This window comes from Nyctereutes procyonoides, unplaced genomic scaffold (genome assembly GCF_905146905.1).
Source record: "Nyctereutes procyonoides isolate TBG_1078 unplaced genomic scaffold, NYPRO_anot_genome, whole genome shotgun sequence".
NCBI lineage: Eukaryota > Metazoa > Chordata > Mammalia > Carnivora > Canidae > Nyctereutes > Nyctereutes procyonoides.
In genome coordinates, this window is record NW_026575132.1 from 16,187,390 (window position 1) to 16,215,049 (window position 27,660).

The 27,660-nt window shown below is 46.6% G+C and overlaps 1 protein-coding gene and 1 long non-coding RNA gene across 3 annotated transcripts; one reads left to right on the plus strand and one right to left on the minus strand.

Moving 5' to 3' along the window:
- Window positions 1-9,644: 9,644 nt before the first annotated feature.
- On the minus strand, window positions 9,645-12,573 carry FZD5 (frizzled class receptor 5). Its single transcript, XM_055345074.1, is given in 3 exon segments — window positions 9,645-9,689; window positions 9,692-11,695; window positions 11,964-12,573. Coding segments are annotated over 2 exon segments (1,776 nt in total). The 5' UTR covers window positions 11,423-11,695; window positions 11,964-12,573.
- A 338-nt stretch (window positions 12,574-12,911) lies between these two features.
- LOC129522744 (uncharacterized) lies at window positions 12,912-26,893 on the plus strand. Of its 2 annotated transcripts, none has more exons than XR_008666973.1 (3): window positions 12,912-13,119; window positions 17,091-17,237; window positions 26,494-26,893. It is a non-coding gene; the product is annotated as an uncharacterized LOC129522744 (long non-coding RNA). The 2 variants fall into 2 exon arrangements; XR_008666974.1 differs by lacking the exon at window positions 26,494-26,893 and adding an exon at window positions 18,403-20,753.
- The last annotated feature ends 767 nt before the right edge of the window (window positions 26,894-27,660 follow it).

A 27,660-nucleotide genomic window follows, 5' to 3' on the forward strand; every position in this document is an offset into this window, starting at 1 on the left:
TGACCCTTGTCTCTAGTTAGTGTCATCATGTATTTCTTTGGCTTTTGCTCTTTTCAGCCGAAAGGCCTTTATTTAGTATACTTAAAATCACTGGCCACAGTACTCAGAAGCATCACACAGTAGACGGCATCTTTGAATGGCTCCTTCTTGTGCCAAGAGGAAAAAGCACACCAGAAGGAAAGGTAAAATATACCAGAGAGCAAGGAATTACAGGAAAGCTACAGAAACAGAACGTGAGGATTTTAAGCAGTTAAAACCTGGGAAAGAGGGCAGCCCAGGTGGCTCAGTGGTTTAGCGCCACCTTCAGCCCAGGGCCTGATCCTGGAGACCGGGGATGAGTCCCACGTCGGGCTCCCTGCATGGAGCCTGCTTCTCCCTCTGCCTGTGCTCTGTGCCTCTCTGTCTCATGAATAAATAAATAAAACCTTTAAAAAAAAAAAAAACCCTAGGAAAGAAAATGGAAGAACTAGAATAATCTTTGCTGTAAAGAGAAACAGCCCACCTATTTTGACTTTTTAGAATACTATTTTCAAAGTCACATTTCAGTGAGAAATATGCCAAATCTTCATCAGGTTTAAAACTAAGACTTTGGGCCGTCCGGGTGGCTCAGCAGTTGGGTGTCTGCCTTCGGCCCAGAGCCTGATCCTGGAGGCCTGGGATCGAGTCCCAAGTCGGGCTCCCTGCAGGGAGCCTGCTTCTCCCTCTGCCTGTGTCTCAGTCTCTGTGTCTCTCTCATGAATAAATGAAATCTTAAAAAATTAAGACCTTAGCCGCTCCGCTTGAGCAATACTCTAAAGCCTGAGAGCTGCTGTATTTTCATCATCTACCTTAATTCACTACGTAAGGTCAACTTTTCAGCTGATCCCTTTGTTCTTGATAAACTGCTGGCGAGGTTAAATGATCGGACTTCATGTAGGAGGACAGTCTGTCACAAATCACTGTAAGACTGTACCCTTTACTACGCCGACTACTAAGCAGAAGTGCTGACAAGGGTGGTCAAAGGTTAAATGAAAATCTGGGGGGAGGAACGCGACCTGAGTAGCTTCAAGAACAAGTTGGCAGAATGAGGTAGAATCACAGGTTGTTCTTTCCCTGTTGGCTTTAATTCTAGATGGCAGTACAGCCATTTTGATAAATGGGAAATTGAGTCAGCTTAGGGTGAAAGTAATAAACATCCCCAAAAGCTGGTAGGTTCTCTGACAAATGTCACAGAGCACAGAAACTCGCTACCACTAGGGTAGTAACTATGGCAGTGTTCTCAGGGTTTCATACCTAGGAAAGGCTCGTCCCCTAAACAAGACTAAAAAAAGATCTACCTCAACTCATTTATCTTCAGTTTTAGTTTTTTTTCCTTATTGGAATACTGACTGCAGTGAAACTTTAACTCTGATCTATTGGGAACTGGGCTTTTAGGTCTTTGCAAGGAAAAGACAAAGGTCACATGTCTGAACCAGATGAAATTCCCATTTTTATAAGTCAAAAATGGCTGCTCATTAGCAGTTCACACGGTTCATCCTAAGACCTTGAGGCCCAATGCTTCTGGTTAAAGGAACTTTCTTGCTGTATCAGATTCTATCACGACCTTCTCTTTGACGTTTAATGTGCCCCACGCATGCCCATTCATTATTGAAATCCAACACCACTGAATCTTGGTTTTGTAACAGTTCGAAGTTCATTTCTTGGATTTAGTTTTCCTATATGTATAAATACACTAGTCCTTGATTTAAAAAAAAAAAAAACGAACCCAGTACTTATGGGAAAATCATTCACTCTGTATCCAGGTTATACAATGTTTTTGGAAAAGTTTAGCCACAGCGTATAAGCTAGCTGAAATCTTTCATCACCAAGACTTATCTGTACTCACATATGAAATGACTACAACTGTTGTCTCACCTAGAAGCTGCATTCATGAGTACAGGGCTACTTGGAAAAGCCCTTGAATCTACAGGTTACATGCAGCGTCTATCAAGTTAAGGATTAGATGGCCTGAAGTCTTAACTGTTCGCCACTTAACGCCCTGGCCGGCCAGACACTGTGACAGCAAGAAAGCAAGAGACTTAGGAGCCCTTCAGCCCTGTAGTTCACAGGCGCAGTCGGTTTGGTTTCTGAGGCAATTTCCACTATTTTTAAGAACATGTACTTAATGTGATACAGATTTTAAGAATACCAATTTGTGGTTGGGGATCTCTAGGGTGCAGAAAGAATTAAGAATGAAATAAAAATGAAGAGAAATCGAAAAAAGTTTAAAGTTCTTTTAAGAATGAACAGGTTAGGGAGTAATGATTATAACTGCTGGGAAGGGAACTAAGAAATCTGCATTCAAGAAATTCAGTGGTCACCTCAGAACCTAAGGTCCCCAAGAAGGTATCAATAGGGACACCTGGGTGGCTCAGCCGTTGAGAGTCTGCCTTTGGCTCAGGGTGTGATTCTGGAGTTCTGGGATAGAGTCCCACATCGGGCTCCCCACAGGGAGCCTGCTCCTCCCCCTGCCTGTGTCTCTGCCTCTCTGTGATTCTCATGAATAAATAAAATCTTAAAAAAAAATAAAAGGTATCAATAGCATCCACTTCAAGACCTCAAATTATTCTGCTAGTTAGAGAGTGTGTGATCAAGGTTGGGGCAGGAGGAAGGGGGAGAGGGAAAAAGAATCCTAAGCAGGCCCCACACCCAACACATAGCCCAACGTGGGGCTTGATCTCATGACCCTGAGATCATGACCTGGGCCAAAATCAAGAGTTGGATGCTTAACCGACTGAGCCACCCATGTGCCCCTGCTAGCTTTTTCTTAAAACACCTATTCCTTCATCATCTTACCATTCTCAATTCTACTAACCTTCCAGCCCCCAAGATGGGGGCTTTGATGAGGGTCCTCCCTCAATAAGATCACCTCACCTCTGCTAGTGTCCAACATGGCAATGCTTGATATTGGTTACTACTGGGACCCATTTCCAAAGCATTTCCATCGGATTCCAGGAAATACAGAACTTCTGTGGCTCCCAGGCTAACCAGCCCCTTGTAATCCCCTATGGTCACCTACCTGAGCACTCCTGGTTTCCCCAGGGCAGCTGTTCCACACACACTGCCCTCGTTGACTTTCCTGACATGCCCACAACCCCGAGATGGAGCTTCTCAGCCTAGGTAGCAACCCCACCTTCCAGCTCCAAGACTCATTTCATCTGGCATAATAATAGATGCCTCACTTCTTAACGTAGCCTCTCCCGTCTTATGGGGGGGGTTCCATTTCAACTTTTTAACACCAGCCTTCTACATCACCCCTCCATCAGTTTATCCCCTTCTGCTTCAAAACTGCCATCTTCCCAATGCCAGGATGGGGCAATTTGACCTTGCTCCGTCCTTCACGTGTCCTATTATTTTTCAAGATACGGTCCCCAGACCACCTACCTCTCATCAGCTGCAAGTGCCTATGAAAAACGAAGCTTCTCTAAATGCAATGTGGAATCCTGGATTGGATCCTAGAACAGATAAAGAACATTAGTGGAAAATCTGGTGAGATCCAACTGCAGTCTGGAGTTAACAGTAACGTGCCAGTGTTGACTTCTTCATCTTCACAGTGTACTATGAGGATGTGTTAGCATTAGGGCCAAATGGGCAAGGGGTATACAGGAACTGAATTATCTTTGCAGCTTTTCTGTAAACCTAAAATAATTCCAAAATAAAGTTTACTTAAGAAAAAAAAAAGGCAGCAGCTTTTAGGGCCTCAGACCTCCTGAGTCTCAATTCCTGGAGCTTAAAAAAGTCTGGGAATCTACATTTTAAAAATAGGAGCCCCAAAAGATCCTATCACTTTCCATTCCATGACTGAACAGTTGCTTCTTCCTTGTGTCTTAACCTGATCTAATCCTTTAGATCCTCTCAACCCTAAGAGAAGTACTATTGTCTCTCTTTCACAGATGAGAGAACTGAAATACTCAAAGATTAATATGTCCAGGATCACACAGCCCATAAATGGTGGAGCTGGAACTTGAGTCCCTAGCCGTCTAGCTGCCAAGTCTTTAAGCATAACCATTCTACTGCCTCTTGGTCCTGTTTCCATTAGTGTCAAACTAAAGTGCTAAAGATCACTAAAAGAATTACCATTAATACTCTGGACACACCTATTTCTCCTCTAAGCCTGCTAAGCCTCTACAGGCCCTTGGCTCTGGCCTGTGGCTTCGCCCCCACCACCTTTTCCACTGAGGGAAGAAGGTGGGGGTGGGGGGTGAGCAATGAGAGAGCCCAGGGAAGACATGCCAATGATAGAGTCCTGTACACGTAAGGTACCCTTGGCTCTTCCATCAGGATCGAGCTCAACTAGTGTGTTTTCTGTTCTGCGTCTCCCAACTGCCCTAACTTATACAGGAATCTGATAACCTTCATAGCGCTCACTCTGACATTAAATTACATACTCTCATATCATTATTCACCTCTTATCAGATTTGTCTTATCTCCCCCCAAACAAAATTTTAAGCTCCTAATTACCTAGGTTCTCCTACATACTTAGGCCTCAGAGCATTGCCGGAGAACACTGACATACTGGGCATTCACGTGAGGCCGTGGTTCATAGATTGGTGGCTAACCTGCATTTTGCCAAAGCAGCAGCCAGAAGAAAGTATTCTGACAATGGTATCTCAGGTTTACTAAACATCTGTCCAGGTTATTGGGGAGGTGCCAACCCTACATCAATTTCTATCCTCTTACCTGGGCTCCCTGACTTGTATTTAGAGCTTAACACCATGTTGTGAGGCTAACTGCTGAATGAGAAATAGTTTTGAGAGTCCCTGCCCCCCAACCAGACACACAGAACAACAGCATCACCTCTATTCAAAGAGGTTCAGTAGAGAGTCTAGATGGAGGGTTGATAAAATAGAACACAATCTCAGGCAAGGTCTCTGGTCTTACATGTATTTCCCTTCATTTCTTCCAAGTGAATCATGATACAATCACAGGATCGGCAGGAGAAACCTATGAAGCATATTCAAGTAAAACATGTTTTCATTAGTTTTGCTTCTGGTGACTGGAATTGCTTGATTTTCACATTAATAAAAACATTGTCGCTTTAAGTACCGTCTGAGAAATCAGATTGTGAAGTTAGAATCCACGTATCTCCTCAGGTACTCTTAGAAAGCAGTGTGTGTCTCCATAAAAGCATGAGGAGAAAAAGACGTGCACAGCATCTTTTTATTTTCTTTACCATTGCTTTTAATGCACTTTAAAATTTATCTACATCAATTGGGAACAAAGAAACAAAAATAGACATTTCTTTGTTTTTCATAAATAACTACTCTCCATATTTGATAAAAATTTCAAACCATTATTTTACCTTCCCACAAATATAATACATACAAAATCTTTTCTGAAATAACAAGGTCAGCAAATTAAGTAGCTTGAGACTAACATAACCACATACAACTGCTGTTCTACGGACTTCCAGGAACAAAACAAGAAACAAAAACTTATCAAGATGCTCTGGGTTTCCTTTTGTTAATGTTATGGATTCAGAATTATAATCATCTGCCAATAATAATTTATAGATTCAAGCTGATTGTCTACAAATAAAATATTGCTGGCTCTGATCTGTGAGTTCTGGATTTGACATGACAGTGAGGATGCTGCATGATAGGCACTATACATATAGGAAAATCATAAAAAGTACTGAATGCCCTGGACTCCAACTACTGACTCGGTATGTGCCTCATTTGGCTCAGTAATAAATTCACCTGCACCAAACCCGTATCGAAAGTCACTAAATCTCTCATATATATAATATATATTATGTATATACACACCCACAACACACACATACTACACACACAGTTTGTAACAACATGAAGTAATATTGTCTCAAAATGATGTACCACAGACATGATCCTGGCTGAAATAAATCCTGTAATTGTCACTGAGCTGCTAGAAGCTTTTGAGAGTTATGAGTCAGGTTACTTAGTTACTTACATCCTGCCTCTCTTTAATGTCTTGGTAGCTTTTTCCCCCCTCAGAATCATCCTCCCCCACTCCAGGCATATTTTCTTCCCAGGATCCCTTGATTGGACTTGGGAGGCAAGAAAGGGCATGCAGAGAGAGGGAGCAACAGGCAATCTCAGCCACTGTACCTCACACCTGCCTAGATTTGTGATGTTCTCTGTCCTGTTTGCCACATTTGGTGTTAGAAAGCAGTTATTCAAAGCTTTGTCCCTCCAACCCCCCTTGGTCTTTCTGTAGAGCACAAAAGTGAAAGAAGCCCCGTTAGCAGGGGCAGCAGTTCATTAAAATATACAACTACGTTTCCTAGCTCTGGGGTTCCCATTCTGTACTTGAGAGCGCAGGTCAGGGATGCTGTTATTAAGGTTCTGTGTGGGATCCATGAGGTTTTCTCCTGGCAGCCAATGTCAGGATTAGTGCAGCCCTGGCCCAGGAGGAAACAGCCTAATGAATACCAACTTGGAAACAGTGCTGTTGGCACATTATTTAAGCTCGTACATGCGCACAATTACACACACACACACACACACACACACGTACACACACGCACACATACACACAGGCCCGTCATTGGAAATGGCCATGTGGAAAGGTGACAAAGGTTTGCAAAGATAAACCAATAAGGCACCAAGAAAAATTATTTTCGGCCAATTTAGACAATATCAAAATGTGAGGAGGGAAGTAGTGTAAGTTAAAGAGACTTCCTAAGGTCTGGCCAACTGATTCACTGAGAGGTCATGGGAGTTCCTTTAGAGAACCTTCTAAATCCTGCCCCCGCCCCCCCATCTATGAAGTGAGACAACGCTCTACACTGAACTGTGGAAGGGAGAGCCTGGAAGCTGTGCCTGTGACATTAAACTGAATGGTAAATCCTCCCCAACTCCACAAAGCTATCTGTGAAGAAGTTGCTAGACCCCCACATACTAAGCTTTCATGTTTCTGTGAGTATGGATTGTTTGCATAATAAAAATGCAAATCAGGAGAAAATAGCGTGATGGAAGTAGAGGGTGACAGTAAATAGATCCGACCTCTCTCTCCCCTGGGTAGAGGTGGGTGGTTGATAGTAATAAGACTCGAGGGAAGCAGGTGGGCGCTATCTCCGAGGAAGGGCAGGGGTGAGGACAGAGACTGAAAAGAAAGCGGCACCTCTGAAAGTAGGTTCTGCAACTAGACCCCAAAAGGTATTACCTGTGTTGCCTCTTCTTGGCTTAATATCCTTTGTCAAAGGCCTTATTATTATTATTTCAAATAAATCGGTTGTTCCTTTAGGCTTGGCAAGTTGCCAAAATGAAAAAAATACTTTTTTTGAAAGGATTAATCCACTTCTATCCGTTTCATGCCACAACTTTTAGATACACTGTGCATCGTTCCTCGATTCCTCCACAAAGCAAAAGAAGAGGGACAACCCAAATTAATCACAATGACTGCTGGCCGCAGAACAGTGTACTTTCTGAAAAGACACACTATATTAGGGAAGAGGTCGAGGTGATCACGAAAAGGCCCTTGTTTGAAAAACAGAAAACTTGGCCCTCAGACAGGGGATCTACTCCAAGGTTCTAAAAAAGCAGCTTCTGAAGAAGGACAGGAATAAGGCATGCAAAAAATTTGGGGCACTAAGTTTTGTTGATTCCATTGAAATTTTAACTTTGATTCAGAGTATGAATGTGTAAGAGCAGTGCATTTTTATGAACACAAACAGCTTTGGAGAGTTTGCAAAATTACACTACCAGTCTTCTCCCTGTAGCAAAGTGTTTCAATTCACTATGGGAACTATGCATTTCTTTCCTTAATATCTCTGAAGTGAAAACCGTCCTGGATTTAAATCTTACTTTTCCAACTTTAGTATAAAGGAAGCACAAATGCCTAGACTCGTCATTTTCCTAGGGACCCATCCTAAAATTGTAATTGTCTTTGCCATCTCAGTTTTCTAAATGTAAATGTAGTCCCCACTCAACCCTGGTCACTGGTATTTTGCTGGCCAATGCACTATCACCTCCTTCCCCAAGTCATGGCCTCACAGTCTTCAAGAAGGAACAGTTAAACAGATTAGAAAAGCAAACAATTCTTTAATAGTAAAGAAACCCATGTGTGTGTGTTCATATTTAGGCTTTTGTATATGAATGAATGGTTAAGCAGATTTAGGAAAGCAAACAATTCTCTAACAGCAAAACGCATGTGGGTGTGTGCAAGTGTGTACTCATCAATATATAGGCTTTCTCAGAAAAAAGTAAGAAAAACAGATTGAGATGGGGGAGAGAGGACAGCTTCCCTCCTGCCAGTAGCAGTGCCCTGATCCATAGTTTAAAAGCAGACGCAGGTGTATTCCGGGTGTCATTTGTTTTGAGAGCCTGCAGAGAGCCATGTTTTGCTGCTTTGGGAATATCTGCCTATTAAACTAGTCCAAAGTCCAGGGACACTTATTTTCTCTCATTGCTGTCAATGTTTGTTCACAGGTAACCAGCCTCCCACCCCCCCTTCAAGCACCCCATTCAAGGGTGGGTGTGGTTTCTTAATCACAGCTCTCCAGGAGAGGAGGAATAAGAAAAGCAAAAAGACTGTTTAACATGATAAAGGAGGTGGGATGGGGGTGGAGCAGATAAGAGAAGTGTTGAAAATTTACTTAATTACTGGAGGTATATCCTTTTTAGTCCTTAAATCTAAAAAGCAGCCCCTTTAACAACTATCTCTAAGTACTTCCAGAAGAAGGGAGTGAGGTTGACTTTTACCAAAATCAGAACACCAGTTCTTTTTTTTTTTTTTTTTTTTTTTAAATGGGATCACACTGAAGCCTATTAAGAACCACCCACTCCTCCTCTGGCACAAAGCTGCCATTTTACCAGTCTAGAATTCAACCAATCACCATCCCTTAGGTTTTCACTTTTCCAAATATTTATACCGGCACTCTGTAATGCCACCTCTAACTTATTCAAGACAACGCAGGGTGCTGTTAAGAATGGTTACAAGCACTACAGAAAAGAAACCGAAGCTCGATAAATAAAGCCAGGATGGCACACAGAATCATTAAACACTCTCTAACTTTGTCACTTTGGGGAGGCCCTGACCGCATTATGCTCCCCCTCCTTGGCTTGAGTTGGGGTTTCCCCTAACTTGGGGACTATAAACAGGGACAAGCAGCTCGCCTTAAAGCATCTTGGACACTTTAAGCAGTGAAAGGAGAGAAAACGAGCTGAAAAAGCGCACTCGACAGCTTCCCAGTCATAGCAACTTTCACTGTTCACATTTTTTTTTCAAAAAAAAAAAAAGACACAAGTATAGGAAATCTATTTTCCCATTTTAGACCACACAGTTCAAAGGAACCTGAACCAAGCGGAACTTCATTATAATGCCAACCTTAGGATTGTAAAGCCCCCCCCCAAAAAAGCAAAGGTCAATTGCGTTGCCAAAATGCAACAAAGTTAAAAATTAAGAAAACTACATATAAATTAAAAACAGGGTTCCACTAACAAAAACAAAAACACAAAAAGGTAGTAAGAAACGCGAAACAGAATACTCGTGAGCTGAGCCCCTCTGAGAAGTCCTGGGACAGGTACTCCCTTGAAAGGGCCCCAGGAGGGGGCCTCAGCGCCACGCAGGTAAACGGAAGTGAACTTGGCAAAGCTACCCACCCCCCCGCCCCCCATCCCCACCCCACCCCCGGCCTCCGCCTCCTACACGTGCGACAGGGACACCTGCTTGTGGTAGGCGGCGGCGGCGGCGGCGGCGGCGGCCGGGGGGCGCCCGGCGGCCCGGTCCTGCCCGTGAGCGCGGCGCTCGCCTCGTAGTCCCCCGCGGCCGTGGCGCCGCCGCTCTTGTGGCCCCGCCGCGCGCGGCAGCAGCAGCGGCTGGTGAAGCGCCGCCACGACTCCACCGTCTTGCCGGACCAAATCCAGACGCCCGACGTGATGCCCACCACGAGGCACATGAAGTACTTGAGCATGAGCACCCAGTACTCGGGCTTGGCGCGCGGCTGGCCGGCGTCGGGGCCCGGGCACGCGCAGGTGAGCGCGGCCTCCCAGCTCTCGCGGTAGTGCTGCTCGTACAGGTAGCAGGCCACCACGATGCTGGCCGGCACCGTGTAGAGCAGCGTGAAGATGCCGATGCGGATCATGAGCTTCTCCAGCTTGTCCGTCTTGGTGCCGCCCTGCTTGATGACGCTGCGGATGCGGAACAGGGACACGAAGCCCGCCAGGAGGAAGAGGGTGCCCACCAGCAGGTAGAGCACCAGCGGGCCCAGCACGAAGCCGCGCAGCGAGTTCAGGTTCTGGTTGCCCACGTAGCAGATGCCGGCCACCGGGTCCCCGTCCACGGAGCTCAGGGCCAGCGCCGTGATGGACTTGACGCTGGGGATGAGCCACGCGGCCAGGTGGAAGTACTGCGCGTAGCCCGCGATGGCCTCGTTGCCCCACTTCATGCCGGCTGCCAGGAACCAGGTGAGCGACAGGATGACCCACCAGATGGAGCTGGCCATGCCGAAGAAGTAGACCAGCAGGAAGACGACGGTGCACAGCGCGGGGCCCGTCGTCTCGTAGTGGATGTGGCTGTGCTCGCGGCTGCAGGCGACGCTGGCGTGGCCCACCACCAGGCGCACCAGGAAGCCCAGCGACACGCACAGGTAGCAGGCAGACAGGAAGATGATGGGGCGCTCGGGGTAGCGGAAGCGCTCCATGTCGATCAGGAAGGTGGCCACCGTGGTGGAGGTGGAGATGAAGCACAGCACGGACCACAGGCCGATCCAGAAGGTGGCGAACGTGCGCTCGTCGGGGCTGAAGGAGGGCTGGTAGCAGGGCACCGCGCAGTTGGGCACCTGGCCCGTGCGCACCTTGTTGTAGAGCGGGTGCGACTCCTTCAGGATGGGCACGAAGGGCTCGCGGCACTTGCACACCGACGGGCCCCCGGCGGCGCACTCGGCGCCCGAGGCCGGCCCCCCCGCGGGGCCCGGGAGCGTGGGTTTGGCCGGGAAGGGCCTGGGGGGCGCCGTGGTGGCCTCGCTGCGGTTGTAATCCATGCACAGGACCTCGGCGTCGCGGCCCAGCACCGGCAGCCGGTCGCAGCTCATGCGCTCGGGCCAGGCGAAGCCGTACTGCCGCATGAGCGGCGAGCAGCCGGCCTTGGCGCGCTCGCACACGGAGCGGCAGGGCGGCAGCGGCTTGTGGTAGTCGGGCAGGCAGATGGGCGTGTACATGGAGCAGAGGAAGAAGCGCAGGTCGGGCGAGCAGTGGATCTCCACCAGCGGCCAGAACTGGTGCACCTCCAGGCCCGCCTCGTCCTGCGTGTCGTGGTTGAACTGGTTGGGCATGTGCGTCAGGTTGTAGCCGATGCCGCGGCACATGGGCACCGTGATCTCCTGGCACACCGGGGCCTTGGACGCGGCCGCCGCGCGGCCCAGCAGCTGCGCCAGGAGCAGCAGCAGCAGCGAGGGCGGTGCGCACGGGTCAGGCCGAGCCATAGCCGCGTCCCTCCCTCGCCGGCCGCAGCCCGCCGCCCGCCGCCCGCCGCCACCGGGCCGGCCTTTCCGCCGACTCGGGTGTGTGTGTGTGTGTGTGTGTGTGTGTGGCGCCGGGGCTGGCAACCTGTTGGTCTCTTTTCTCTCAGATCCGTCCGGGGATCAACTGTTTCGGGAGGGCGCTCCGCCGCAGGCAGCGCTCAGCTCTCCGCCGGGCCGCGCGGGGAGGGGCGGCGAGGGCTCCGACTCCGGGGCGAGCGCTCTTTAGACAAGAAGCTGAGGGAGAAGGAAAATTGCAACCACTCCCGGTCAGAGAGGAGTCCACGCTCGGTCCCCGCAGGCGCTCTGCGAGTCTCTAACTTAGCGTCTCTGCCTTTTCCCTCCCCTCCACCTCCGGGAACCAAACTACCCACTCCCAGCCCGCCTCCCTCCCTCTAGGCCGGGGGCCTCCGGGCTGCACCCCGGGGCCCGAGCGCTCAGCCGCCCGCCCAAGGGCGGAGGAACCGGGACGCGGACGCGGGAAGGGGAAGGCGCGGGCTCTCACCTCCGCGGCTCCCGGGAGAAGCAGGCGGTCGGCGGCCAGCCTGGGCGCTCCGTCCCCGGGACACTCGCTCACAAACGCGACTCGGAGCCGGGCTGGCACCCGAAAAGTTTGGCGGTAGGCTGGGAGTCCGGGGCGCGGCACATGGCAGCAGGGGGGGGGGCGTCTCAGAGAGGGGGTCGCGCCCGGGACGCGGCCGCCGCAGGCCGGCCACTCGCCCTCGCCTCCTCCGGGGCCCCCTGCATGATGGATCCGAGCGGGGCGGAGCGGGAGCAGGCCGCGCGCTCCGGCGGGCTCCGGCCGCCGGACGAGGGGCGAGCGCGCCTGGCAGCACCTGGGCGGGAGGAAGGCGGTGGGCGGCAGCCGGGGGGTCCCGCTGCCTCACTGCGCCGCGAGCAGCCGGCGCTGGCCCCGCCGGGACTGCATGGTGCCCGCCCGCCGCCGCGTCCAGCCCGCTGCTCGCCTCCTCCCCTGCAGGGGGCTCCGCGCTCCAGCGGGCTCCCGGGGGCGGGGGCGGGGGCGGCGGCGGCGCTCCCGGGACGCGCCCGGCGCGGCTCCTCCCCCGCGCTCTCGCACTCCCTCGCCCACCTCCGGCGGGTCCGGAGCGGCGCGCGGCGGCGAGGGCGGCGGAGACACGGGCGCGGGCGGACTGGCCTGTCCCGCCCCGCCCGGGTCACCTGCCTCTAAAGCCCGCCGGGAGGCCCCGCCCCCGCCCCGCCCCCTCGCGCCGGGGCTCGGTTGGTGGGCCGCCCCGCCACGTTCTCCGCGCGTCCCCGCCCACTGCCCCGCGGGCTCGGCCTCCCCGCCCCCCCGCCCCGGGCGCCCTCCGGCCCCGCCCCCGAGCGGGCCGCCGCGGAGCGCGGGCCAATAAGCGGGCCGGAAAGCGACGGGGGCGGGGCGAATGCTAATCGCTCCTTCTTGAGACCCGGGGCGGGAAAGCTTTGCGGCAAGTCCTCCTGGAGTTCGCGGGCGCCTGCGGGCCCGGGGCTCCCTTGCCTCTAACAGACTTAGCTTACGGACCCTTGCTTGCTTCCAGAACCCCTAGCAGGTCTCTCTGCAGCCGAAAGTCCTTAGCGTCCAGCGCTTGTTCAAAAGAACTGCTCGAGGAACCCTTCTTAGCCGTGGCACCTGTGTCCGCTCCGCGCTGCGCTCAGACCAGGTGAGCTCACGCGGAGAGAAGGGCCGAGGCTTACTGAGCTGAGCCCCTACTGTGTGCCCGACGGCGCGCTCGTCGTTCATATCTTAATACAAGAACTCAGGTCTTTACAATTCCGTGAGACAGGTACTCCTTACAGGTGAACGGGCCAAGGTATAGAAACTTGACCACGGCCACCGAGCTAATAATACTCGCCCAGGAAACCCGCAACACAGGCGGTCTTCACCCGGGTCGGCTGAGCGCCTGGCACGTAGTGGGCGCTCAAATGGTAACTCGGGATCCGAACCCACGTAGCTGCATCCCAATGTTAACTACTTCCCGCCCCTCCCCCCCATGGACTATCTCTATCCTCCAGTCTTCAACCTTGACCTTTGCATCTCGTCACAAAATCTTATGGTCGTGATAAGAATGTGATTTTCTTCCTGTCTTTGGAAGACTCGAGAGACGTTAGTCCTTTATCAGTCAAAGTTTAAAATCCCAGGCAGTTCCGAAGTGGGCTGCAGAGAGCAGCGGCGCTGGCTCGAGGCTCCGTAAGGGGCAGGGCGCCCGGCCCCCCGGGGCTGCCTGCTATGAGCCGCGCACCCGCGTCCCTCGGGGGAGTTGGGGCGCAAGGTGCAGCCCCGGCCGGCGGGGAGACCCTCCGGGTGCCCGCTCTCCAGATACGTTATTATGCTGCAAGTTTTAAATGTCCTAAAAATGTCTCTTTTCTACGTGTTCTAATTAGGTTGGAAGACTGAGGTGTTCAGCATTCTTGAAATTCATTCACACGCTTACAAAGAGGGTTTGAATTGTTTCCCGCCCCCCACCCCTTCCTTCCTCTGGGAAGAAGTCGGAAAAAAAGCAGGAGGGCCTGGGTACTTCAAGGAGTCAGGACTGGACTAAAGGGCTGAGATAGACTACCGTCATTGTCCTTCTGTCCCGGATCCTGTCTGTACAGGCTGGGAGACTGAATTGCAGAATAGCCCTCTCCCTTTTGCTGATCAGCAAGGCTTTGTGGACAATAATGAAGAAAGTGTGCATTATTCATCCCAGACTCAAAGTTTTTTTTTAAGTTTTTTTAAAATTTTTATTTATTTATGATAGTCACACACACACAGAGAGAGAGAGAGAGAGAGAGAGGCAGAGACACAGGCAAAGGGAGAAGCAGGCTCCATGCACCGGGAGCCCGACGTGGGATTTGATTCCGGGTCTCCAGGATCGCGCCCTGGGCCAAAGGCAGGCGCGAAACCGCTGCGCCACCCAGGGATCCCCCAGACTCAAAGTTTAAAGTGAATAAATACAATTGTTTCACAAGCATCAAAACTATTGATAAATATGTTTAGAATATACTTTACGTCTTTCCTTCCCTGACATTCTACAGGTGTTCATATTTAACATCTTTTGTGTTTTGGAAACACTTGGCACTCTGGGTCAGCAAACGTCCCAGGGTCGCAAGTAGTGGGATTGAAAAGCTACGGAATATCAAATCAAAAAGAAAGGGAAACCCTCAGTGGAAAGTATGTGCAGACTCTGAACATGCCAAGCGAGGGCTGTCTCATTCTGTGCCCTTTATGCGACGTGTGTATTATTGGGGATGGACAAGTGTTGGCTAATAATAAAAATCATTTGAAGTTGGAGAATGTTAATCACTCATGCTGGAATTTAGCCAGAATACTTGTGTTATTTCACTTGGTTCTGATTCAAACGATGTTATCTACTGGCCTACAAACCTCCCTCTTCTTAATCAAGAGTGAAATGTTATGTTTGCTTGGAGGTCTCTAGTAATAGTAGTAATAACAGCAGAAAACTTTGCCAAAAGAGACTTATTTTGCACCGTGTAGTTTTTTGCATCATTTAAATTTTTGCTTTTTTAATATATATTACTTCAATTTAAGGACAGTTTAAAAACATGCTGATGCTTTAGCCTGTATTAAGGAGGCTGCTAATTCGTTTACATTATCTCATTTAATCCCTCACAACAATCAGATGGAAGCGGGCCTCATCACAACTTGCTTGAGGTTACCTATCTAGTCCACAGAAAGGATAGAAATCAAAATGCTCTCTTGAGTCATAATTTATTATTCAACAAGCTGGAAAACACTACATGATCTTTTAAAGGTGCAATTTGTAAGTATCTAGAACATAGCCAAGCATTCTCTTTGATTCATTCACCCATCTATCCTTTCATCTAGCCATTTGTGTATCCATCCATCCATCCATCCATCCATCCAAGAAACCAAATTTCTGAGTTGAAGACACAACTGCTATGTTAAACATGTTTCTACAAAGCCAAATTCATGAAATTCAATTTAAATGATTGTCCAAGGTGTGTTTATTGATTGATGAAAATACAGAGGACAATGCTTAATATTCAATCAAAAAAGTGTGTGATATTGCAAAACTTTTGAGGTCGTGGCTTTGGATTTTGTCATCAGGGAATAGTTGGAGCATTTTTAATCTTCCGAGGATGGTGTTCCTTCTACGTGCATTATTCTGTTGAGATACTTGAGAGTTCAATGTTTTAGGAATGACTGGACAGATGGACTTTGTATACTCTTCAATATCTTCATAATCAACCCTAGAACAGTAATGCTACACACAGACACCTTCAATAAATATTTGTGAAATAAATGAGTGATTGAAACATCAAAGAGATTACCTTTCTAAACTTTAGCAACTGACATTGAATCCCTATGACCTATATCTCTGAGGCTGACCAAACCCTGTTAAAATGCATCACGAGTCCAAACCTTGTCTCTGTCTTTACTAGCTGAACCACCTAAGAGCTCCAGATGCTCCTTCCTTACCTATAAAATGGAGATACAAATAGTTATCTACCCCATAGAGTTGTAGGGAGGGGTGAATGAATTGATATGGTTGAGAGCTTAGCACCTCATCTAGCACCTGGTAAGTGTCATTATTATTAGTTTCTACTGTGGTTCGTTCTACTTTTCTGTTTTCCCGATCTTCTATATTTTCTTGTGTGTATTACTTTAATAATGGGAGAAAAGTGATACTTTATGTCTGAGCACACTCTCAGCTGTCACCAGCTATCTCCGGTATTTAGATATTAGCTAAAATTTTATGCCAAGGCAGGGATCATTGCACATGCCCTGAACCCAAGTGCATGCAACCAGACAATGAGTGTGCGAGCATGCACAGTGCTGGCTCAGGGGAGACACCGCTAGCCAACATGAATCCCTCACGGGTGTTTCCAGACTAGCTCTTTACCTGTCCTAGAGCATTTCTGACCACTTCTCTTATCAGATCAGACACTTCTAGATGAGAAAGCACGACACTGACCAGAGGATTAACGAGTCATTTCTCCATGTGCATAATGAGAATGTCTTGTTCATATCATAAGCAGAGTAATTCAACCATAATCTTTAGTCCTTTCCCTTCCTCCATCATGTGGAGATTATAAAAAGGTAAAAGCTTTCTCTTCCCCCAGAGGTAATGGCAGTACTCATCTTTCCCACATTGACCTCTGGCTCTCAGCAGCGCACTGTGATCATGTGAGGAAGCTTTAAGAAACACTGACGCGTGGGTCCTATTAAATCGAAATCTCTAGTTCAGGGACCTTTGAGACCTTGTTTTTTTTTTTATTTTGTTTGTTTATTTCTTTATTTTTGTCGGTGCTTTGTTTTTAACTCTCCAAGTGATCCTGATTTTCAGCGAGGGTCAGGAATGACTGACATAGTTGATTCTGTATTTCCTCAGTACGGCCCCAAACTCAGGCCCAGCTGGATCTTTGACAGTAAGGGTTAATCACGTCAGTGTGTAAATGGAACACCTCGGGGGAAAGTGTGGAGAGGTACAGTCTAATTGCTTGTGGGTCTGTTTGGGCTGTAGGAAAAATCGGGTAAAGCAACAGGATTGTGGTTATAGGGGTGAGACCATTAACAGCAATGAGGACCATAATAACATTGTACATATATGATCTCTTTTACCCCCAAGAATCTTGTAAGGTTGATATTATTATTTCTGTTTTATAGACCAAGAAACTGAGGTTTAGACAAGTAACTTGTGACATAAGGTCACGCACCTTCCGACTTAGAGTTTCTGACTCCAAAGCCTATGCTACCATCGACTGCAGACCCCAAGTGAAGCCCAGCAGAGAGGGTCCTGAGAACCACCAGAAGGTAAGTCTTGGGATAAGCAACTTCCCTTGTTCCTTTGCATCTCTTTCCTGGGGACCAAGCTGAATCTTCAGCAGTGGGCTGGCCTTTTGTGTGTGTGTGTGTGTGTGTGTGTGTATGTGTGGCTAACGTGAAAATGCTGAGGGCTCTGCATTCATCTAGAATCCAGTGTGAATTGAGAGCCAACTTGTTCTTTGGCCTTTGTAGACTACGCAGAAGGTGGGATGCCCCTTAGACCTGAACGTTCCTGGTATTTTGGCAGGGGAAGCTGCAGTTCAGTAAATATTGATGTGGCCTGTGCTGTGGGCTGAGCACTGGTGCCAGAGTGCAAAGATGAGGAGGCGTGGACTTTCCAGGCAGGGCATGGTGGGAGTACAGCAGAGGCACCTATCCCAACCTGTCGGAGAAGACCTGGGCTGTGCCCGGAAGGCTGCATATGAGTTAGGCATCTATCAGTCAGGGTTTGGTACAGAAAATAGAAACCACTCTAGGTATTTCTTTCTTTTTTAAAAAAATATTTATTTATTTGACATATTGAAAAAGAGAATGAGCACAAGCAGGGGGAGCAGCAGGCAGAGGGAGAGGGAGAAGCAGGCTTCCCGCAGAATAGGGAGCCCGACGTGGAGCTCTATCCCAGGGATCATTACCTGAGCCGAAGGCAGGTGGTTAATGACTGAGCCACCGGGGCGCCCCCACTCTGGGTATTTCAAGTGGAGGAAGACAGTACTGGGAATCAAGCAAAGGCTTACAGAATTGTTGGAAAGGCTGGAGGAGCAGAAGTCATCAGGCTACCTGGACTGTTGGATTCCAGGGGCCACCACAGCAGCTGTGTCCTACAAGTGACAATGGTGCTGCCGCCACCACTGCCTTCATACCCATGAATCTGGTGACTAGACACTAAGACAGGATGCCGAGTCCAGCATTAGGTACTTCTTAGCATCACCTCTCACACTCTGCTTGCCAGCAGCAGCAGCAGCAGCAGCATGGTGCCTTCTCCTTGCATCCACCTGCAAGATCCTGTCGGAGGCACCTGGTTGACTGTGCTTATTTCATATCCAGACCCGAGCTGCAAGAGAGTCTGGGAACTAAAGTTTAGAAGTGTCCAATTTTTCCATCTAGATTACTAGAAGAAGGCTATAACAGAAGCAATCCTCTGTATCTGCTACAGGTGAAAAAACTGAAAAGAACTTCCTGGACAGAGGAATGGGCACAAGCAACGGGCATAAGGTCACGGAAGAGCAGTGAGCAAGTGGCTATCAGTGAGTCACAGAAGCATCCGAATCAAAGTTTTCACCTGAAGGGACACTCATGTCTAATCAACGTAGGTTTACATTTAGACCCATACGTACACGTAACAAGCTTTTACTGATACTGCGCTTGATGTACTCAACTGTCCGCTAATGCAGAAGGAGAAACAAAGTGAGCCAAAGGCACAAGAAAGAAAGAAATGAAAGTATTGGGTGATATTTGTGCACACAAAGAAAACAGAGACGGGCAGCTCAGGTGGCTCAGCGGTTTAGTGCCTGCCTTCGGCCCAGGGCCTGATCCTGGAGACCTGGGATCGAGTCCCCTGTCGGGCTCCCTGCATGGAGCCTGCTTCTCCCTCTGCCTGTGTCTCTACCTCTCTCTGTGTCTCTCATGAATAAATAAGTAATATCTTAAAAAAAAAAAAGAAAGAGAGATAACAGAGACTTAAACTTCTCCAAGCTTAATGTTGCAAACACTGTTGATACTCAAGAGTCATCTCCCCTTTCTCCTTCCTAACAGGACCCCAGGTTTTTGTTTGGTTTGGGTTTTAATCTACTCTTTTCTGCACAGCCATGGGCTCCAGGAGGGGCAGGAGCTCCAGCCCAAGCCTCAAGAAGTAGCATGTGATTGGTCCAACTGGTCATGCTGCTTGCCTTCTTCTTATCAGTATTGCGGTTCCCCGGGGGCACAGGGCACCGTTCTGGCCCATACGGGAGTGGGCCCATGTGGGGTAGATCTGCCAGGGGGTGCTGGGAAAGATTTTACTCCAGAAGAGAGGCAGCCCTCTCTCTTACTGGGCATCATTTCGTCTGCCTGCAATGCCAACCATCGCAGGCACCATCTTACAGCCAATAAAGAGCTAAGCTGGTGCACAGGAGGGATGACACGGGGTTCCTGAGCTGCCTGCCTGCAGACTTCTTGATACGTGATGGAACACACTACTCATTTTTTTTAAGCCAGTTGAGTCCTTGCTCTCTGCCACTTGCCACTGAGAACATCGTGACTGCTGCACACAGCCTGCAGATTTAGGATGAGGATCTTCCTTCTTAAACTTGGCAAATAGAAGTCTCTTGAGGAAATTTAAGGACAAAAATTTATCCCCTTTCCCCCTCTCTCTATTTATTTATTATTATTATTCTAGAATAACTGTTATTCTTCCTTCAAAAGTATTCGAGACCCACTCAGATGTCATTCCTGGGTGGCTGAATTGTTTGTTATTCCCACAACCCTTCCACCACTCCTCTATGACAGCATCTTACTCCTTCTCTTTCAACAAATAGTTACAGAGTACGTGTTATAGGTTCAGTCATCTTCTGGGCCCAGGGGGTAGAGCAGGGAACTAGAGGCATGGAGATCCCAGTCCAGCAGGAAGACAGAAGATGACCAAAAACATTTAAATATGATGACTCTTGTCAAAGGGGAAAAAAGAATTCTTATGGCAGCATTTAAAAGAGGAGGTGCACCTGGGGGCTTGGTGGGTTAAGCGGCCAACTCTTGATTTCAGCTCAGGTCATGTTCTCAGGGTCATGAGATCAAGCCCTGCCACAGGCTCTGTGCTTGGTGTGGACCCTGCTTGAGAGTCTCTCTCTCCCTCTGCCCCGCCTCCCCCCACCTCTCTCTCTCCAATAAATAAATACCTCTTAAAAAATAAAAATAAAAGAGGAGGAAACAACTACTTTGAAGTTTATTTTATCGCATTGGGATTATCTGTTCATGTATCAGTTTTTCCCACTAGAGTGTGTGTTCTTGCAACCTCACATCCCTCACCCCTTCCCGAGAGATGGTTATATTCCAGAGGTGGCTGCAAAAACATCTCCCATTCCACATGTTCTGCAATGCAAACTTGCCATTCCCTACCGGGGAGGGAAACAGGAGGTCTTACGTCCTCTGCTTTGCATCTCAGTGAGCTTGTGATGATTTTGACCAATAGATTATGTTGGGAGCGATGCTATAGATCTTCCAAGATTGATGTCATAAAAGGCCACGCAGCTTCCACCTGCTTCCCTTGGAGCCCTTGTTTCTTGAAATGTTCCTTCTCTGGGGCACACCCTCCTGGGACCTATAGGTGGATGCCCCAGGTGACAGTCCCAGCGGAGTGAGCATTCGAGTCATCCCAGGCCAGGAGTCTGACATATGAATAAAGGAGCTTCCTGATAATTCCAGCCCCCAGCCTCAACTCCTCCCCAGCCTCAACTCCTCAACTGTTCAAGTTTTTCCATTTGAGGCCCCGGGTGTCATGAAGCAGACCCAGGCCATCCCTGCTGTGCTTTCTCCTCACTTGTGCTCTACAGCATCCATGAGCATAAGAAAATGCCTACTGGGTTTACGCCACTAGTTGGGAGTGGTTTGTTACACAGTGGTGGTGACTGGAATACCCCAAATCTGCCTTCCTGTGAAATCTTAGATGACCAAGGAGACCACTTTTTTTCTTTTTACCGGCCCCAGCTGGTGATCAGCTTAGGCACTGAAGCTCGAGAACTTTCATCCTACTTTCATCCTGTTGAGCCTCACTGTTGATGATATGCATGTGAAATGTCTAATCTTTTAAAACACAAATCTTCACCATTGATCTTAATATCCTGCTGCAGTGAGTTCCCCAGGTCAATTGTGTGTAGTGGGGAAAAAAGTACCTCCTTTTATCCATTTTAAACATGCTTCCTTTTCATCCCATCTTGTCCTCTTGTTCTTCCCCAAGTAAAGGTATTTCCATTTTGTGGCTACCTAGACACAGAGGACTGAGTTGAGACAATAATCTTGCTTTGAGGCGGTCACCCAGAAGGCCTCAGGTGTGCTGCCACATAGAGCAGTGGATTTTAGCTGGTGACTTAAAGGTGGTGGGACACTCTATTCTAATTGGTCACAGGTTTAGTGCCAAGTTTGTAAAAACTAGTCTCTAAAAAAAAAAAAGAAGAAGAAAAAGAAAGAAAGAGAAAGAAGAAAGAAAGAAAGAAAGAAAGAAAGAAAGAAGAAAGAAAGAAAGAAAGAAAGAAAGAAAGAAAGAAAGAAAGAAAGAAAGAGAAAGATAGAGTTTCAGTGTACCTGGGTGGCTCAGTAGGTTAAGTGTCTGCCTTCTGCTCAGGTCATGATCTTAGGGTCCTAGGATTGAGCCCCATGTTGGGTTCCCTGCTCAGTGGGGAGTCTGCTTCTCTCTCTCCCTCTGCCCTTTCCCACTCATGCTCTGTCTCCCTCTCTCAAATAAATAAATAAAATCTTAAAAAAATAAATAAAATAGTCTCTAAATTCTGCAAGAGGCAATGGGTGTCTTCTTGTGGGGCTGGTAAATGGAGCACAGTATAGTGGGAAGAGCAATGGCTGGGACGTGCACAAGCTGGATTCAAGTCTTGTGAGCCAGCTGTGTGTCCCTGGGCATAGCACTTAACCTCTCTGGACCTCATTTTCCTCAGCTATAGAAAGAGAAGATTCAATCAGGGGGCCCTGTCGCACCCTTCTGCCTTTAACACTCAATGAATTTCATGTATTTGCCAGTCATTTTGAAATATCTATTAAATGAATTCATGGGAAGAAAAAGCCTGTACTCTCAACAGTTTTCCTTTTTTAGTTCTAAAGTGGGGCTGGAGAGAACCCCTGCTCCCCCTGAAAAAAATCCTCTAGTTTTTGGAGAACAAATGCTATCTTTTTCCAAAAACAGAATCTGAACTAGGCTTCAATTACCAAAAATAGATTCTGACTGTGTCTGCTAAGTGACAGCTCCTGCAGCCTGTGACTTTGGGGTGCCAGGGTGCATCCCTAGAGCTCCCTCCAGGCTTGCTCCCAGGAGCCAGTCTGCTCTCACAGCTGCATGCGGGGATCAGCAGCGTGGACACAGCTTCATGCCCAGTGACCAGAAGGGATGGACGGGGCAACGGCCTCTGCTGCATGACCACCTCGGAGAGGAAAAAGAATATTGTCCAGTGAGCAATGCGGTAGGAATGACTCCAGTGAATCCCAAGCGATCTGAAATCTCTTCCCAATCGTTTTTTCCATATAGAAGGAGAAAGCAGTCACTGGGGCTAGAAGGCCTTTCAGCTCACTCAGCTCAGACTCATTAGCACTGCTTTTCTGGTCTGCTGGATACGTCGTCAACAGTTGTGACACTTAGAACTTCATGTGCTCCAACCCACGTCCTCAGCTCTGCATCCTGTTTTCTCTTACTGGATGCTCACTTGCCAATCTCAAGTTTGGAATGCTTCTCATCTTTGATTTTTAAATTCATTGCAGAGTCACCACTCTTGAAGGGCTACCGGGCTGGGAGGACAGATTGCTTCTTGCTGTTGGGTTAGCAAACTCTATCAATAGTGAGAAGCAGCGTCCAAAGGCCCTGCTCTACAGAAACTTATTTGCTGGATCAAGGTCTTTATAATTCACGGAGTGTAGAGAGTCTTAGATTTCAAGTGACAAGTAGCAGAATAACAGTAGTAAAAGTAATAAAATAATATATCTGATCCCTAGGGAGGCTTTTTAAAAGTATGAATTCTAAAAAAAGAATCCTCCTCTACCTTCCTTAATGATGTATCTAATGTCCTACATGATCACACATATCCCCTTCATGATCATCATCATGGTATGCAAGAATGATTTCATGTTTTCATTAAGGCATTCAAGGAAGACTTGCAAACATCACAGCAACACTCTGTGTTGTATCAGTGGGAAGACTGAAGATCATGGAGGATGAACTGTTTGGCTACTATTTACTTGTTTGGATTATTTGGCTAAACCAAATCACAAGTGTAACTTTTTCTTAGAACAGTGCTACCCCTGCTAGGCTGCCTCGGTGTGCTCAGTGACTACTTGGTTGTAGCTAAAAGGAGAACCTAGTGTACCAAACACCACAGTTTGTTCTCCCTTCTGCCTTCCTACTCACACTCTAGCTGGGTGATGACTTTGAAGGCTTGCTGGCTTCAAAATTCTTCAGCCCATATGGGCTATACTGCATCATTGCTTGTTGCTCAAAGACACGCCGCAGAGATGATTTACTGTTTAAGTAAATGGTACCTACAGAACTGGTCGTGTAAGGGGCTGTATTTTTTTTTAACTAATAGACTTTTATTTTAGAGCATCTTTAGGTTTACAGAAAATTGAGTGGATAGTAGAGTTGCCAATATCCCCTCTTCCCACTCACAGCTTCCCCTATTATTACTAATATCTTAACTAAGATCCATAGTTTACATTAGAATTTACTCTTAACAAAACTGAAAGACAACCTATCAGAAAGGGAGAAGATATTTGCAAATGACATATCTGATAAAGTGTTTGTATCCAAAATATATAAAGAGCTTATTTTTTTTATATAAAGAGCTTATTAAACTTATCTTCCAAAAACCAAATAATCTAGTTAAAAAATGGGCAGAAGACATGAGTAGACATTTTCCCAAAGAAGACCTCCAGATGGCTAACAGACACATGAAAAGATGCTCAACATCACTCATTGTCAGGAAAATACAAATCAAAGCTAAAATGAGGTATCACCTCACATCAGTCAGATTGGCTAAAATGAACAACACAGGAAACAACAAGTGTTGGGGAGGATATGAAGAAAGGGGAACCCTCTTATGCTGTTGGTGGGAATGCAAAGCAGTACAGCCACTGGTGCAAATAGTATGGAGGTTCCTCAAAAAGTTAAAAATGAAACTACCCTATGATCCAGCAATTGTACTACTAGGTATTTGCCCAAAGAATACAAAATTACTGATTCGAAGGGGCACGTGCACCCTGATGTTTATAGCAGCATTGTCAACAATAGCATAATTATGGAAAGATGACTGATGAACAGATAAAGAATGTTTATATTTATGTTTATGTTTATATATGTATATATAATGGAATAATACTCAGCCATCAAACAAGAATAAAATCTTACTATTTGCAATGACGTGGATGGAGTTAGAGAATACTATGCTAAGTGAAATAAGTTAAAGAAAGACAAATACCATATGATTTCGCTCATATGTGGAAACAAAACAAATGAAAGGGGGGGGAGAGAAGCAAACCAAGAAACAGACTCTCAACTCTAGAGACTAGACTGATGGTTACTGGAGGGGAGGTGGGCAGGGGGATGGGTTAAATAGGCAATGGGGATTAAGAAGGGCATTTGTTGTGATGAGCGCTGGATGTTGCAGTTAAGTGTTGTATCAGTAAATTCTATATCTGAAACTAAAATAAAAGTTTCAGTGTTTATGTTCTATCGGTTTTGACAAATACTGTCACATATCCACTGTTACAATATTGTACAGAATAGCTTTCCTGCCCTAAAAATCTTCTGCGTTTCATCTAATCATCACTTGCCCATCACCCCCCGCCCAAGCCCTGGTAATCTTTTTACTCTTTTTACTCTTTATAGTTTTGCCTTTTCCAGAATACCATATAGTTGATCATACAGTATGTAGCCTTTTCAGAATGGCTTCTTTCCCTTAGTAGTACCCAATTAGATTTCCTTCATGTCTTTTCATGGCTTGATATAGCTTGATAGCTTATTTCTTTTCTTTTTTTAAATATATGTTTTTGTGTTTTATATTTTTTATTTTTTTTACTTTTTAAAAAATATTTTATTTATTTATTCATGAGAGACAGAGAGAAAGGCACACAGGCAGAGGGAGAAGCAGGCTCCATGCAGGGAGCCTGATGTGGGACTCGATCCCGGGTCTCCAGGATCACACCCTGGGCTGAAGGCAGTGCTAAACTGCTGAGCCACCTGAACTGCCATATTTTTTTACTTTTTAAAGTAGGCTCCATGCCCAGGGTGGGGCTTGAACTCATGAACTTGAGATTAAGAGTTGTGTGCTCTGCTGACTGAGCCAGCCAGGTGCCCCTGGGTGGTTGTTGTTGTTTTTAGAATGGTTGTAGGTTTACAGCAAAAGTGAGCAGAAAGTACAGAGAGTTCCCATATACTTCCTATCCCTGCAAATGCACAGCCATACCTATTATCAACATTCCACACTGGAGTAGTACATTGTTATAATAAATGAACCTATACTGACACATCATTATCACCAAAAGCCATAATCACATCAGGGGTCACTGATGGTATTGTTCACTTTGTAGATTTTGACAAATGTATAATGGTATGTATCCACTATTATGGTATTGCAAGGGATAGTTTCATTGCCCTGAAGATCCTCTATGCCCCACCTATTCATCTGTCCTTCTCTCCAAACCCTGGCAACCACTGATCCATAGTTTTGCCTTTTTTCAGAATGTCATATAGTTGGAATCACAGTCTTTAGCCTTTTCAGATTGCTTCTTTCACTCAGTAGTGTATACATTGTATGGTTTCTCCATGTCTTTTCATTGTTTGATAGCTCTTTTCTTTTTGATGGTGAATAATATCCCATTGTTTATACATAGTACAGTTTATTCACCTACTGAAGGACATCTTGGTTGCTTCCAAGTTTGGGTAATTAGGAATAAAGCCGCCATAAGCATCTGTGATCAGGTTTTTGTGTGGACATAAGTTTTCAACTCCTTTGGGTAAATACCAAGGCATGAGCTTGCTGGATTATATGTATATAAGAATATGTTTAGTTTTATAAGAAACTTCCAGACTGTCTTCCAAAGTGGCTGTACCATTTTGCATTCCTGTGAGCAATGATGAGAGTTCCTACTTATTTACATCAGAGCCAATCTTTGGTGTTGTCAGTGTTTTGGATTTGGGCCATTCTAATAGGCATGTAGTAGTTACTCATTGTTTTAATTTGCGATGCCCTCCTGACATATGATACGGAGCACCTTCTCATATGTTTGTTTACCATCTGTGTATCTTCTTTGGTGAGGTGTCTGTTCAGATCCTTGACCATTTTTTAACTGTGTGTGTGTGTGTGTGTTTTATTGCTGAGTTATAAGAGTTCTTTGTATATTTGGATACAGATCCTCTATCAGATATGTGTTTTGCAAATGTTCTCCAAATCTGTGGCTTGTCATATTCTTAACAGTGTCTTTCACAGAGCAGAGGTTTTTAATTTTAATGAAGTCCAATATGAATTTTCCTTTCATGAATCATGGTGTTTTATCTATAAAGGTGTTTAATGGCTGGGAAACAAGTCCTGAAGAGATCACTGGACTCCAGGAAGCAGCCTGAAAAATCCTGGAAGGGACATTATGAGCTGTGCTTCTAGCATTTTAAGGTGACTGCTGGCTCTGCATCAGCCTGGACCACTAACACCAACTCTCTACAGACCTTCCCTGCCTCTGTCACTGCTCCTGGACTGAGCATGCTTTGCTCACATCTTTCTGTAGCATGTGGGGATTTCATCAGCTTGCATTTTATGAGGAGGACAGATTTAGATTGAGTTCTTGGATATGCATTTCTCCTCAGGCCTTGATGATTTACTCAGTAAGTGATTTTTCTGAGGCTAGCAAACTATTCAAGTCTCTAACAAAATGATTAAATCGATCCCATCTTTCTGACACAAGTAGACCCAAACAGCTGTCACTTATTTTTAAAAGACAATAAGTTACTTTTTTTTAAAGAAAAAAAAATTGACACTAAAGCATGAAAGTTCAAATTGGCAGTGGCATCATGCAGGAGAATAATACAAAATAGTTCTAACGGTTTGTGGACAGTTAGATGATCAGTAATTTTCCTAGTATCCTTGTTCAACAAAGATAAAAGGCTCTTTTATATAAAGCAACATTGGCAATTGTCACTTACAGAATTTGTCTTCTTGACCTCATACTGCTGTGGTTGGTTTGTTTGCAAACTATACTGCCGAATGTCTGACAGCCTACCTTGTGCCAATATTGTTTCTTAATCTACCTCGATGTGGGCTCCTCAAAGGCAGGAATCAATGGTGTTCACAGCTCAGCCCAGAATCTTCTATGTAGCGAGCCCCGATAACTGCTCACTGAATTAATCTGTTAAATCTTTATCCAATAATACTAAGTTAGACTTACAATGATACTCAAGACAATTATGGTTTTGAGGAACCACAGTTATAAAAAAATTTTTTAAGTGAACAGCATTCAGGAAAACAGTCCAAAATTCCTGAAATGTTAAACTATAGAGCAAAGGAGGAAGGAAAAAAAAGAGTATATTAATGATGTTCAAATATATGGAGGAGTCATGGTGAGCAGGATCGTTCTTTATTTCCCCACAGATCAAGGGAAGATGTAGGTACAATTGCAATAAATAAAATGGCAATTCAGGAAGCACATAGGTTACAATTTTTTTTTTACTCTAAGACAC